This window comes from Aptenodytes forsteri, unplaced genomic scaffold (assembly GCF_000699145.1).
Source record: "Aptenodytes forsteri isolate BGI_AS27 unplaced genomic scaffold, ASM69914v1 Scaffold71, whole genome shotgun sequence".
In the NCBI taxonomy this organism is placed as follows: Eukaryota; Metazoa; Chordata; class Aves; order Sphenisciformes; family Spheniscidae; genus Aptenodytes; species Aptenodytes forsteri.
The window spans coordinates 2,110,321-2,123,702 of record NW_008795923.1 but is presented as its reverse complement, the minus strand read 5'-3'; the positions used below and the strand labels follow the sequence as shown (position 1 = coordinate 2,123,702).

Below are 13,382 nucleotides of genomic sequence, written 5' to 3'. Positions count from 1 at the left end.
AACAATAATAAAGTTCTATTTTCACACCAAAATTATTGGATCAGATACCTTCTTAAAATCAGTGCTATCTTCTTTTTCTAGTCTACTGCAGTATGGTTTTCGATCTTCAAGGTAACTCTGTGACCCCGATCGCCCCTGTGTTGAATCGTAACGATCACCTGAAGACATGCCGAGGGATCCCGTATCATACCTGTAAAAGAAAAGTTCTTATTTTTCTTTGCCTTCGCATTCAAACTGAGACCCACTCACTGTATCAAACATTGTGAGTTTGCCGCTACCCAGGTGAAAACCACCAGATGCAATTATGTATTTTAGTTAAGCCACTGTCTTCTCATTTGATGCAAATTTAATTTTTACATTCCCTCAGTACTTCCAAGATTTTCTGTGTGAAAATGTTTTCAAATTGCTCAGTCTGCCAAGTAAGTGTCTACCTTGTATGCAGAGAAACCTTTTAAATTAGATTAAAATATTTAATTCAAGCAAATATTTACATGTCTTAAAGGACTTGATATTAGCTTAGATACTTTAATTCCTCTTTATTTATAAAGAAGACCTATTTTTAAAAAATGTATTACTTTAATTGAAGGGTTTAAAAAAGTAATCTCTAAAATATCGGCCTAGGTGAATTCTCCAAGTTTTATTAGAGATTTCAAAACTATTTGTTGTGAATTCCAGTATTTCAACAGAAGCAGTTTATGAAACAAATCTTCAGCAAAGTCTTTATCCTATTAATCACTAAATTACAACCAGTATTAATAAAATTTAGAATAATTTCACACTGCTCACTCTTCACTGATCAAGTGCTGTAGGAGTTCTATTTAACAGATTTTCAGCACAGACGGAACATAATAAAACCTGATAATTAATTCTAAGGGTCTAAAAACAAATGAAAACTGTTTTTTTAAATTATTGATATTTCTGCATTTCCTTTTTAACAAATCTTAAGGAAATCTGATTTTCAGAGGCTGTAGTACTTTTCTTGAGATTACTTAGAAAATTTTCAGTAGGGTATTCTAGAAGAGGGACAAGAACCTCTTTGTCTTCTTCGTAAAAGCTGACTTCATACTGAAAAATTTGTAGGGAATGGTACTGTATCCACTGTGTTCTACAAAATGCCCAGCCTGCCTTCAGTGCGCTACAAATACAGAGTCCAATACGTTCCCCAGAACGGAGTATCCCACCCACACACGGGAAAAAATATTCAGAACTGTAGCTTTACAACCGTATTTCATACAAATGTTAAATATCATTAACGCCTTTTAAAGCTCAACCCAGCTGACTACTGGGGTTAAGCTGAATTTGTACATAAAGAACTTAAAATGAAAATATGTGAACAAAAAGTGTAACAATTTTAAATTCATTTCTCTAAATTGCACATACCTTGAAAGGCTATCACTCTGAGGTGGGGAGGGGTAAAAAGAGAGAAAAAGAATAGATCAAGTCAATAATTTAATTAAATAAAATATATAACAATCTGTGCACAAGTATAGCCAAACAGTTATGTTAAATGCACACGCTGTCCAACAGCATGTATTATCTGAACATTGTCAAGCTTCAATTTTGTTATGTCTGGAACAGAAAAGAAATATGTGCTAGAACGTGCTTGCCAAAATATGATTTACAAGGATGTTAACATCACACTCTAGAAGTTTGACTGTCCTTTCAGCAGTCGTTGCATTCTGCAATTTGCCTGCCTGTTATCAAAGGCATCAGAACTGTGTTCTCTCAATTCCCTACTCCTCCTTCCTCTTCTCTAACATTAGCAATAATGTTTTGAAAGATCAACATAATCATGACTTCAGCTTAAAATAATAATATAAAATAAGCTACAAGATCATCATTTCAACATAGCTCGATGGGAAACAAGCCACTATACCAACAACTTATTAGACTTAGTTTAAATGACATAATTTCATTTTTTATATTACTTTCATTCATTCATTCCAGGTGAATCCACAGGCACAAAGTTCACTCGCTTTACTTGACAAGCAAAATTTAATTAGAAGTGATGACTTAAGAGTGAGGGAGTGCCCTCTAAGCATTACATCAGTCATGCAAACCTTTTTCCCCTCTGGGTGGTCAATACAAATTCATAATTTATTCCAATTATAATAACAATCTTGAGTGAAGACACTTCAGTCAAGAAACTCTACTGATGTATCATCACCTGAACATCCTCCAACATTATTCACCTAGCAGTGGCTGAAGCCTTCCCCATAGGTGGGTTTTTTGGGGGGTGGTGTGGTTTGTTTCGTTTCCTTTTTTAGAAGGAAACTGTATTTTTTCAACTTGCATTGAGGAAAATAGCCACATTCTCCACAATACACTCAATTTCCCCTTTAACACCTTGAAGTGCATTTACTACACATAGGATATCAAAAGTATGTGCTGTAGCCTAACCACTCCTAATAAAACCTTGTTATTTTCTATTAAGAGCACGCATAATGCTGAGAACTTAAGAGATTTTGTAGAAAATGTCACAGTTAGGTGGTGCACACCTATGCATGGATAGTTTTTAAGTTACTGGCCACAATAAGATTAACTTCCACCTAAGTAGAAGTCTCATCTTGCATTATCGTATGTTTAAGTAAGATCAGCGTGAGATTACAGAATTCCACCACGTAATCAATGACCTACAAAAATCCCTTTTCCACTGCTTCCTTCTCACCTCAACAAAACAGAGGAAGCTTTGTCCGTAAAGACTTTAGGTTTTCTCTTTTTACCTTGAAGGAATGCTTTTAACCTTTACCTACAATGTAGGACAGCCACCACAAGGAAGTAAACCATTCCTACATTATTTCTTTCTAAAGGCTGTTTTTCTTTGCTTCTAGTGGACTCCCCATGGTGCCGTGGGAATGTGAAAACCTCCCAGATCTCCATTCCCCTGCTGCACTATAGCTTCCTGAATGGAAAGGCAAGTTATTAAGTCACACACAGACCATCTTAAAAACAAAATTTTCCAGCTACACAGGGGGACAACAAATGAACTGGTGAGGTAAGAGAGCACTAATTACTAGAGGCAGGAAAACACAGGCACAGCCCATTCCCGTTCTCCTGGCTGAGGCTGGGAACCTGAGAATCCGGACAAGGACTCTGTAATCTTCAGAAAACTCTACATCAGCGGTTTCCGTTCCCTGAAAGCTGTGAAGCCCTGCTCCTGCTGCTCAAGCACCATCCAGCCTCCACACCTCACTGAAAGAGCAGCACATTTCTCAAGCACATGCCTGTTCTTGTTCCTCTCACTTTTCACAAAACACATTTGTTTCTTTTTTTTTTTTAGCACAGTCTTAGCTGTTTTCTTTCTTTATTTTCCCCTTCAATTTCTGTCAGTTCAGCTCAGTCACAATTTTTAACATATGACAAAAAAAAAATTGTGAAAAGGTGTAAGTCTACAAACTGCATAAAGCTTGAGAAGAACTGATGCCAACTCACATATCCCCGTGCATCCAAATCACACGAGATGGATGTTCTTCGTACAGTCACAAAACTGAGCAGACTGAGCAGCCACAGCTACATTGGCAGCACACAAGCAGTAACAAAAAATTAAAACATATGTATCCTTATCTACACAACCTGAAATAACACTTACTTCTAACCCTATGCCATCAGTCTATACAGACCTTAAGGGTGCCCCAAAAGAAACTCTGTATTTGAAAATGTACATTAAGCTTCTAGAGAGGCACGTTACATTTTAGTGAGGGTAGGATAATTACCGGTAATGGAAATAAAATATCAAAGTCAGGTGGAATTTTCTGTACTGTTATAAAATGAGTGTTTCTGTACAACTGCCACAGCAAAGAAACTGAGAAACAAAATTTGAGTACAGCATTTAATCAACACTATTAATGCCAGTTTCTCACGTTTATTCCCACAGAATTAGAAGACCTAATGACATTTATTATCCTAATATTGCTAGCTTTCACCTTTCAGAAGTCACATATCTCATCTCTGGCAAAACAGAATTTCAGTCCATTTAATTATAACCTAATCACAGTTGTAGTACCTATTCAAATTCTTCTTTTTTTTTTAAATACATCATACTGAAAAACAGGCTTCACGGAAAGACTTTTTTATTTGGAATCCTTCAGTTGCCAAAGTGATCTTCCGACTTCCTTATTTTTGAACTGCTATCATACAACTTAGTTCTAAGACTATCATTCTAGCAGGAACACCAATTTCCTTTAAGTAACATGGCATTTTTTGTGTGAATTGAAGAAATTCTCAGCTCTTAACCTTGAAAAGCCTCAACAAAACTTCATCAGAACAACCTCCAATTGTCAAAGTGCTTAGCAAAGTCTGACTTCTCTTTAACAGCTCTCCTGTATGGACAAATGATCAGCTAAGAAGTCAAAAGAGTTCTGAAGAACTGAAGAACAAGAAAGCACAAACTGAAATCTTACAAGACAGTTCTTTCAAAGACCTCTGAGATGAATAAGATAATTTCTCTAGTTCCTTAAAGATTTCAGGCTAGAAATTATTTTGTCCAAGATCCTTTAATTTTCTTTGTAGCATGCACCCATGTGCAAGGCTTGTTCTTGACCTCCTCTCTTTAGTTTAAATTCTTGAGTTACTGCCAAAGCCCTTGGAAGTTTAGAGTTACCATCTTCTACCTCTGGCTTGTAGCTTCACCAAGGAGAAAAAAAAACAACAGCAGCACCACATAAGGGAGTAACAGAGAATTTCACTATTTCCAAAGTTTGTCTTCGAATAGCAATACATCAAATAATCAGCACAACTGAAAAAGCATAAATATTTTCTGAATGTCCTTCATTATAATTCAAGTTTATTCGTATCTTTCATCTTCCTAGAACGGAAGAGGATTTATAAGCAAATAATGATGAATTTCTACAATAAAGCATGGAAGATTTGTGTCAAAGTGAAAGGAGATCTAGCAACTGCAAAAAGGAAAGTGCAATTTCTTTAGGCATTTAAAAAATAAAAAAATACACTTTTTGCCATGGATTTGGGAACAAATTGCCTATTAGAACGTTCAAGATCTACTCCATTGTTATTTTTGTAAGGTGGCAAGATACTGCATTGTCAAAAGTAATATATTTAGTTCTCAGTTTCTCATTGATAAATGCTAAATAGTTGTTTATCAAAGAGAGGAAGTCACTTGAAATCTACATAATGTTTTCAATCTCTGATAAACCATTTGTATGCAAAGGAAAAAACCACCTTAATATGAAAACAATGAAATTATTATATACCAATTTTAAGGTATCTCACAGTTAACAGGATTATAACAATTACAAGGCTAGAACGTTTTCTGCAATTTTGATACTACACTGGAAATTCCATAGTAGGTTTGACCACATTTGAAAAGAAAACTTAAAACCACATGAAATACTTGATATTGAACTCACTTTCATTCTGTTTTTGTATTTTCTGCAGCTGATATGACAAAAGAGCTTATATCAACAAAGCAAAATCAATTTATGTAGCGAGGTGACAGTGAACTTGGTTCACACATTCAATTTATTTCAGAGCTCTCCATGAACTCAAATCTGATATTATTACGATTTATAATAAAATCAAACTACCAAAATCTTTTGTAGGAAGTATACAGGCTAGGAGAATGTTTTGACTCCTAAGTCAAGCCATGATTAGGCAGCCAATTCTACCCTTCTCCACCATCCCACCCCAACACACCCACCCTTTTAATCATAGATGATATTCATAATTTTGGGCCTGATTTCCCACTATTTCACTGTAGTTTGACATGAGTCTATTCTATCAGAAGCAGCACATGCACATTCTACCAAAATGAATTTCTACAGAACTGAATAGGGAGTAATTACAGATCTAAGGATAACGATATGTACTAGTGGGAGGAAAGGAAACAGGACTATGCATTTATGTTAACGTGACACGGAAATAAAAAATACAGCAAACCAAAATTGCACAGAATGATGCACAGAATGAATCTCTTAACTAAAATATTTAAGGAATGTGTAATGGAAGCTTTTACAAAAAGGAGCAAAACATCACTTGAGTTTTATTCCTCAGTAATGAAGCTGATTCTGTAGTGTGTTACTCCAGGGTTTAGGTCAAAAGAAATACATTCTGCTATACCATTTTACAGTATGGCTTAAGTCACTACTTCCTTTTTAACCCCTCTTCACCCCACTGTCACTCACCATTCAGTTTATAAGGACTTTTTCCATCAAATCAAGCCTATTATAGTGTTTTCTACTGACTTTTTAACAAGACTAATAATACTGAATTAGGATGTTCAGAAATCCATTTTCTTCAATGGAGAAATTGTGCTCTTCAACTTTCTATGCTTCATCATATTAACTTCTCATATTATTTGTTAATTACATTATTGACAGCACTGAGTTTAATTTTGAAAGGTTTTAATTAGTGTGCATAAGTCACTGGACATGATTTATCTGAAAATAACAGAGCAGATGGAACAAAGATTTTTGCAAGGTAGAAATGAAAGCTCCCTCCAGTAACTTGCTGCAACACGTCCCTGACCTATGTGTCAGAAATTTCACCTATATTTTCTGGATGCTAAATCTACATGATCAGAATGGAAGAGAAAAACATCAGTTTTAGCCATTGTTAATACTTTAAAAATTGTTATTAAAGTCTGCAAAGGAAATGGCACTGAACCATAGCCACAAATTATGAATCAGAAAGCACTCGTAAGAACTCTACCATAGGTACTCTTTTAATTGAATCCAACTGCAACAAAAATTTTATGATCTGTTAGAAAGTTGATAAATTAATTGTCTTTTTAAAATTACCTGAGTTTCTTTCTTATTTGTTCCTTCTTCTGAATCGGACTGGTGTTCCTGTTCATTTTCATCACTCTGGTAAAAAAGGTGGGAGAGGAAAAATAATTAAACTGTTTAAAGCTTACTGAGATTTTAAGGCATTCTAGACTTTTAATATGAAAATCTAAGAGCAGTAGAATTCTACCTAACTAAAATGTATAGAGAATATATGGGATATATGATGAAAGTTCTCAAAAAAATACGTTTTCAGTACCAGAAGGAGAGGAAAACAGAACTTTGCATTTGGCACATGAGAATCTTGCTTTTACAAAATTACATACTGATCCCATGACAAAGAAAAGGGAAAAGGGAATCAGCTGAAACGTCAACTATAACCCTTCTAATCTGACAGCAGTTCTTTCAATTTTAAGTACATGGCTACTTGTAATGTGTCAGATAACGAATCTCATTCTTACAGCTTTGGTATGCATGGCATGCAATAGACCAGAACTGTTCAGTGATTATTTTTTTCCTTAGATTATGATTAATTCCTATTAAGTTATGGTTATTACAGTATTCTAGAATTCTTTTTAGCATTATCAACATAACTTAGACTTAATTTTGATTTTGCTCCTGAAAGCTTCAGAACAGAGAAACAGAGAATACATAACTTGAACAAGCATCAGTTTTTCCAGAACAATTAGTAATATATTGTATTACTCTAAACTATTCTCTATTTTAAGTATACACTGGACACATTCCATATTGCTATAAGCTAAGGCTATGAATCAGCAGTAGCAGTCATTTACTTACATCATGAGTCCAAAAAGAAACTCCTGTAGATCGTCGTTTTTCTCTTGGTCGCCGCCTTTCCCTTATAGACTTAGGCTGTGACTTATCTTCTTCCTTTTCTTCCTCTTTTTTGCCCCCTTCTGTTAATAACAACTTTCTTGTTCATTTAAGTATGACACAACCTAATTTTCTAAAAATTTTCTTAAATACTTCTCAGTCTTTAAAATGCTTACAATTAACGTTTTTATGTGAAATTAATTCACTAAAGAGCTTCTTACCACATACAGGGTTTGCTGTAATACAAATTTCTCGGAACATAGCTCTAAAATACTGTAAATATTGTTCCAATTGGCAAACAGCAACTGCAAAATACTAATTCCATCTCAGCCACCTAAACAAAATGTTTCAATGTAACAGTAATACACTTCAAATTGGACTTGAAAATTGAATTTTCAAAACTGTCACATAATAATTCAAACAACATGTGTCAGTAGATGTATAAAAGTACAAAATAAGAGAAGATAACTTTACCATTCTTCATCAAACAAGGTTTTTTTGCTTACATCAAGAATTCTGTATTAAAAAACCCCACTTTTAAAAGTCTGTTAAGTCCTCCTTAGAGTCCCCCTTTTCATCACGGTCCTCTCCATTTTCCCCTCTAAGGAAGAATAAAATGGGATCTCCTAGATTAGATTAATACTGTATTACAGATTTCCTTTTTCTTTAAAAGAAATGCAATTGCAATTCAAACCCGACATAATACCTCAGGATTGTGTTTCCCCTTTTTGTTTAAAAGTAATTTGTTAAAAAAAAAAAAAAATTAAACAAACCTGCCCAAACCAAAGTTATTTACTTATTATCATGCAGTCTACTCAGTCTGCTATTCTTTTACTAAAGAAAGAAACCATAGATTTGAGTTCAGATCGAAGCATCACTACCATCGCTGGTCTTCAGAGGTAAATAAACATTTTAGCGTGAAGCAAGAATTAAACAGAAAAGAAATATAAATATTCATGGTGAACATACAACTTTCCTGATTAAATAAATGATGATTTTACCTCTGGGCTTTCAGACGGTAATGAATTTCTCCTCCTAAAGTCGTAATTTGAAAAAAACCTGCTGTAGCTAATATTTACCCATGAAAATCTTTTCCATAGAACAGTCTAGAAAGAGTTGCCTACAGTAAGCATGCATTACTGAAAAATCTTAATCTAAATTTCAGTTCATGTTAGGACAGAGGGAAAAAAAATCAGAAAGCATATCCCTGAAGCTTAGCTCCAGTAACTTCCTCAGAAAATACCACTCTAGGGAACATGGCAATACTGCTATATACTTCATGGAAATTTGATCAATGAATGATTTAATCTTATCCTCTATATAATAAAATTATCAATTTCGATCAGTAATCCTATACTGAATAAGTAACTTGAATTGAAGTATTTCTCCCAAGTCAACAGCAGAATGCCTCCGAAAGAGAACAGGAGATCACTCTGTATGTCAACAGCCTCCTCCTTCGACAGGCAACTAATCACGCACAGTATTTCTGAGAATTATAGCAGATGATTCACATTTGAAATAAGGGCAAAAACTCTGTGACATCAGAGAAAAATTTTTTTCTAACCTCAGAATCACACATCTGATCCTCAGCTTAAGATTAGATAAACCAGTTAAGTATGGTTAAATACATTAAATATTCTGAACTAACACCACACTACCACTAAAAGTACCCCCTTCCCTCCTCTGTTTTCAGCTGCTCATGAAACCATGAGAGGTCCTTAAAGCATTAAAGCATCATTCCAGTCCTTCAATGTGGAAGGACCGAAACAAAATCCCAGTTATTTAGCAATTATTTAATCAAGTAAAATTCCTCCTCAACACCTGCAAATATTTAAACTCTGAAATGTGATATTTTATTATAGTTGCTGTGTTAAAGCAGAAATGAAAGCATTATGTGGATACTGACGGCAGTATATTTGATGTTTCTATGACCCACCAACGGAAAACCCAGATTCACATACTAAACAGCTGCAAAACACCACCAAGCACAGAAAATCTTTTTTCCTCTCTATACGCAAGTTTTGGAATTTCTTACGGAAGATGGAGTAAGATACATTCCCAGTGGTCTTACATATCGCACCCCATTTTGAACTATCTTTAGAAACATAAGCTGCCCTTTGTCAACTGAAACAAACAAAAAAACCCCTTCACAAACAGTACTCCTACCTCTCTCACTTTCCTTTGTTCCACTCCGAGAATAGGCAGAAGTTATACCTATAAGGCTGTTTGGTCTGTTTAGTTGACTTGAAGTTGAAAGAGAGCTAGTGGAGGTGGAGAGCGAAGAGGTGGATGATGATGAAGTTGAAGTTGAAGTTGGTCTATAGCGATGATATGGCTATTCAGCAGAAAAATGTCAAAATTAATTTACAAAGATTAAACAAATATAAACCACAGGATATTAAAATATTTAAATATATAAACAATTCTTACAGTAGTACCAAAATTATAATATTATAGTTGGAGTTAAGATTCATATAATTTCTCTACCTAAAGAGACCCATCATGAAAATACCTCTTCAACAGTTCGGGAATATCTTTGTCTATAATCATCATCTTTAGTTTCAGATTCTTTCTTTTCTTCTTGTTTTTCTTTGTCTTGCTTTTCTTTCTCTTCTTTTTCTTTTTCTTCATTTTCCTGTTCTCTGGTTCGCGTGGGACGACTTCTTCCTATAGTTTTTTCAGCTTCTTGAAGATCTGTCAGTGTTACACCCTGTGAATACAGCAGTCAGCAAACAACGTCTCAATATATCACTCGTATTATTGTAGTATGATTGTATTGATCACATTATATAAATATATATATCTTAAACAGAAAATTCATCTTAAGAAAATTAATTCTATTAAGAAATAAATTTTACCTATACATTCTACCTGTGAGCTTTTCTCTCAAATCTTGGAACCAAACATCCCTCTTCAATTATTGGCAAGCATTTGATCTAATGTGATCTACCACAGGTTCTCCAGCAACACAATTTTTAGTTGAACTAGTACATACAGATCACGTAGAAAATCATATAGAAATCATTTAAGAACCCATTAGATCCTTCCAATATCATCATAAGCATACTAAGTATTTTTTGAAGAACGCTAAAAATAAAATACTTATCAAATTTTCAGAAATGTTGACATTTTACAAATTCACTCACTGCAACTGGATTTTTAGGTCAACACAAAAAAAATTGCATTGACAGCACCAGAGAAAGCTGCAACTCATTCCTTATTTCCTTGTTATTCTGAGGCTAAAAACTAGTTTTGAAATAAGCCCAAAAAGCAAACAATTTTTGAAGACAACTTTTCTCTACTGCACTTTTCAGTGTATTACTGAGATACTTCTCAATACACTTCACAACCTGTTCTTCAAAGCCAACTTTGCAGCTTATCAGTTATTTAATTGCTTTTTGTGTTGATAATGTTTTAGTGCAGTAATTCCTTGTAGCTTCTCCACTGTAAAGATTCAACAATAGTTGGCCTGTGGTTTGACTATCTCTTAGGGCTCTGGATTAGTATCAAGAGGTAAAAAAGAACTCCAGTAAGATAAATTGGCATCAAGCAGTGTGGATCTCTCAATAGGAAAGATAACCAGAAATACCTGAGGGGTTTAAAACTGCAAAGATTTGAAAGTAACATCAGTAAACCACATAGGTACAGACTTGGCCTTAAAGCAGATAAGGACGATGGCTGGAGTATTTTGTTGTGCTGTTTTATCCAGGGACTATTTGCTGATTATTCTCAGTTTGTCAGCTGACACAAGAAGAGATGGGTAGACAGTCTCCAGAGGACAGTGGTTGGTAATTGCTCCACTGCCCAAAGAGTGTTCAAGTACCGTTTAGAGATAATCTATTTTGCTACTGTCACATCCTTGCCTCTGTCAGGATTGCACTGGTTGCAATTCAATATGAGGTAGTTCTGATAGAAATTGGGAAGAACCACCAAATATATCAGTATGTAAACTAAGAGAGAGAAACACTGAAAGGAGACATGCAGTTAGATTCTAGATTATTAGCAAGTAACAAAAAACTCTTCCGTGGTACTCTTCCATGTCCACACAAACTAGGTTGAATGTATTTTTTTCTGTGCCATGGACCTTATTAGCTATCAATATGTTGGTCAGCTCAATCACATTATCTTCAATAGTCCATGCACAGAAAAAAGACCTAGAAATGGAAGTAAATACAGTACGCTATGCCTATTTCTCAAGTATTAAGTCTTCAGCCAGAAGCATATAGCTGTTAGTTCTTGAAGAATTAAAAGTCTTAAACTTCTACATAACATCAGATACAATTACTTGAGTAAGCGATTTTACCATAATGCAATGAAAAACTTCCTTTCAGTGGAGGAGTACATGCTTTCAAATTTGTATTAAGTCACTCTTCAGTGATTAGAAAAAGCACCTTTCAGTATGCAATGAAGGGTCCTAAAGCTTTCAGGGAAAAAAGGAAAAAAAATAAAAGAGGCTTTATTTCATCTGGTACAAGTTGTTTTATACCAGGAAGACCCATCAGTTTACTTGGAGCTTTATTGGGAAATTAAAACTTCACTGTAGTCGGGGAGCTACATGGGTATGTTTCCATAAATGTAGAAGCTGTAATAGAACTATACCTGCGTAGATCTTCTAGACTGTCTTGCTTGCCTGGATCTAGCTTTTCTTTGGGACTCTGACTCTTCATCCCGTACTGGAGTGAGGTATGATCTAAAGAGTTAATTACAAACAAAATTGGCAAATGATAATTTTTGTACAAATGCATTAAATGGTCAGGAAAAACCCCCACAACACGATATGACTGAAAACCAAAGCAGTTAGAAGAAAATCTTAAACTATATGATGGATTACGTTTTAGACATTTCATCCATATCATAATGATCTATTCATCAAGACAGCAGCCTTACAACTCAATTAAAATACACAATGTTTTCCTACTTAATTTAGATTTGTTTTTACCATTTTCTCTAAATATAACTTAAGCTTTTTCACTACTTTACTTACATAGGGATAGAAGACCTCAGAGATTCAGCCAGTTACGCATTTATGCATAAAATATGTGTGTGTGCGTATTAACTTTTAACACAACTTGTAGCCTTTTAGAAAATGCTAAACATACTGCTAATGCAGAAAACCTGATTATACCATCTATTGTATCAGAGGTTAAAAATCCTTGAGGAGGTGGTTACCATATTTTCACATGAATCATCCATGCTTTGAGTAATCCAACTCCCTTTGAAAAAACTGTGCTTAAAAATAAATCCTCATGAAACCCACAAAAATCCTGCAGAGTAAGCAGGTAACTGTAATCAAAGCCAAAAGGCTACTAGAGTAGACATACAAGGTCTGGACTCTTTAAAGAAATTCTCCAACCCAGGCAACTGGGGTAAAAAAAATTACAGAGATACATATACATGCATAAATATATATATATTTGTATGTATGTAATATATATGTATGTAAAACCATCATTAAAGAACTTTAAAGTTTTTAATGCATTTGTTGATTTTCTAATACAGAATATTCTGGGAATGCTGTTATAATTTAACATTTTTTAAAAATCCTTAGATTAGCTAAAAATTAGAAAAATCTGAAAAAGCAAAATCAAAAGGCTGCTAAAAGGTTGCTTAAAACACAAAACCTCTCTGAACTTCTTTAGATAAAAAAATTAGCTATATTAAAAATAGTAGAGTCAGCTTCTGTAATATTTTATGATTGTCTATTTTTTTACATTTCTTTAGTTAAGAATAATTGGATAATGATTCAATAATTGGCTAATGATTATGTTTGAGAAGCCATCACCTATTAACACTTAAACCACTTATCTA

At 34.3% G+C, this 13,382-nt stretch overlaps 1 protein-coding gene across 6 annotated transcripts in view; it reads right to left on the bottom strand.

The window, feature by feature from the left end:
• Nucleotides 1–13,382, bottom strand: part of PPP1R12A (protein phosphatase 1 regulatory subunit 12A) — a 77,907-nt gene that overhangs the window by 14,708 nt on the left and 49,817 nt on the right. For all 6 annotated transcript variants that reach the window (XM_009284923.1, XM_009284925.1, XM_009284922.1 and 3 more), the window contains 7 exons: nt 12,174–12,264; nt 10,087–10,284; nt 9,741–9,909; nt 7,539–7,657; nt 6,756–6,821; nt 1,381–1,397; nt 49–190 (listed from right to left, as the gene is read on the bottom strand). In XM_009284923.1, the coding sequence (XP_009283198.1) occupies nt 49–190; nt 1,381–1,397; nt 6,756–6,821; nt 7,539–7,657; nt 9,741–9,909; nt 10,087–10,284; nt 12,174–12,264 (802 nt within the window). The remainder of the gene's footprint in view (nt 1–48; nt 191–1,380; nt 1,398–6,755; nt 6,822–7,538; nt 7,658–9,740; nt 9,910–10,086; nt 10,285–12,173; nt 12,265–13,382) is intronic.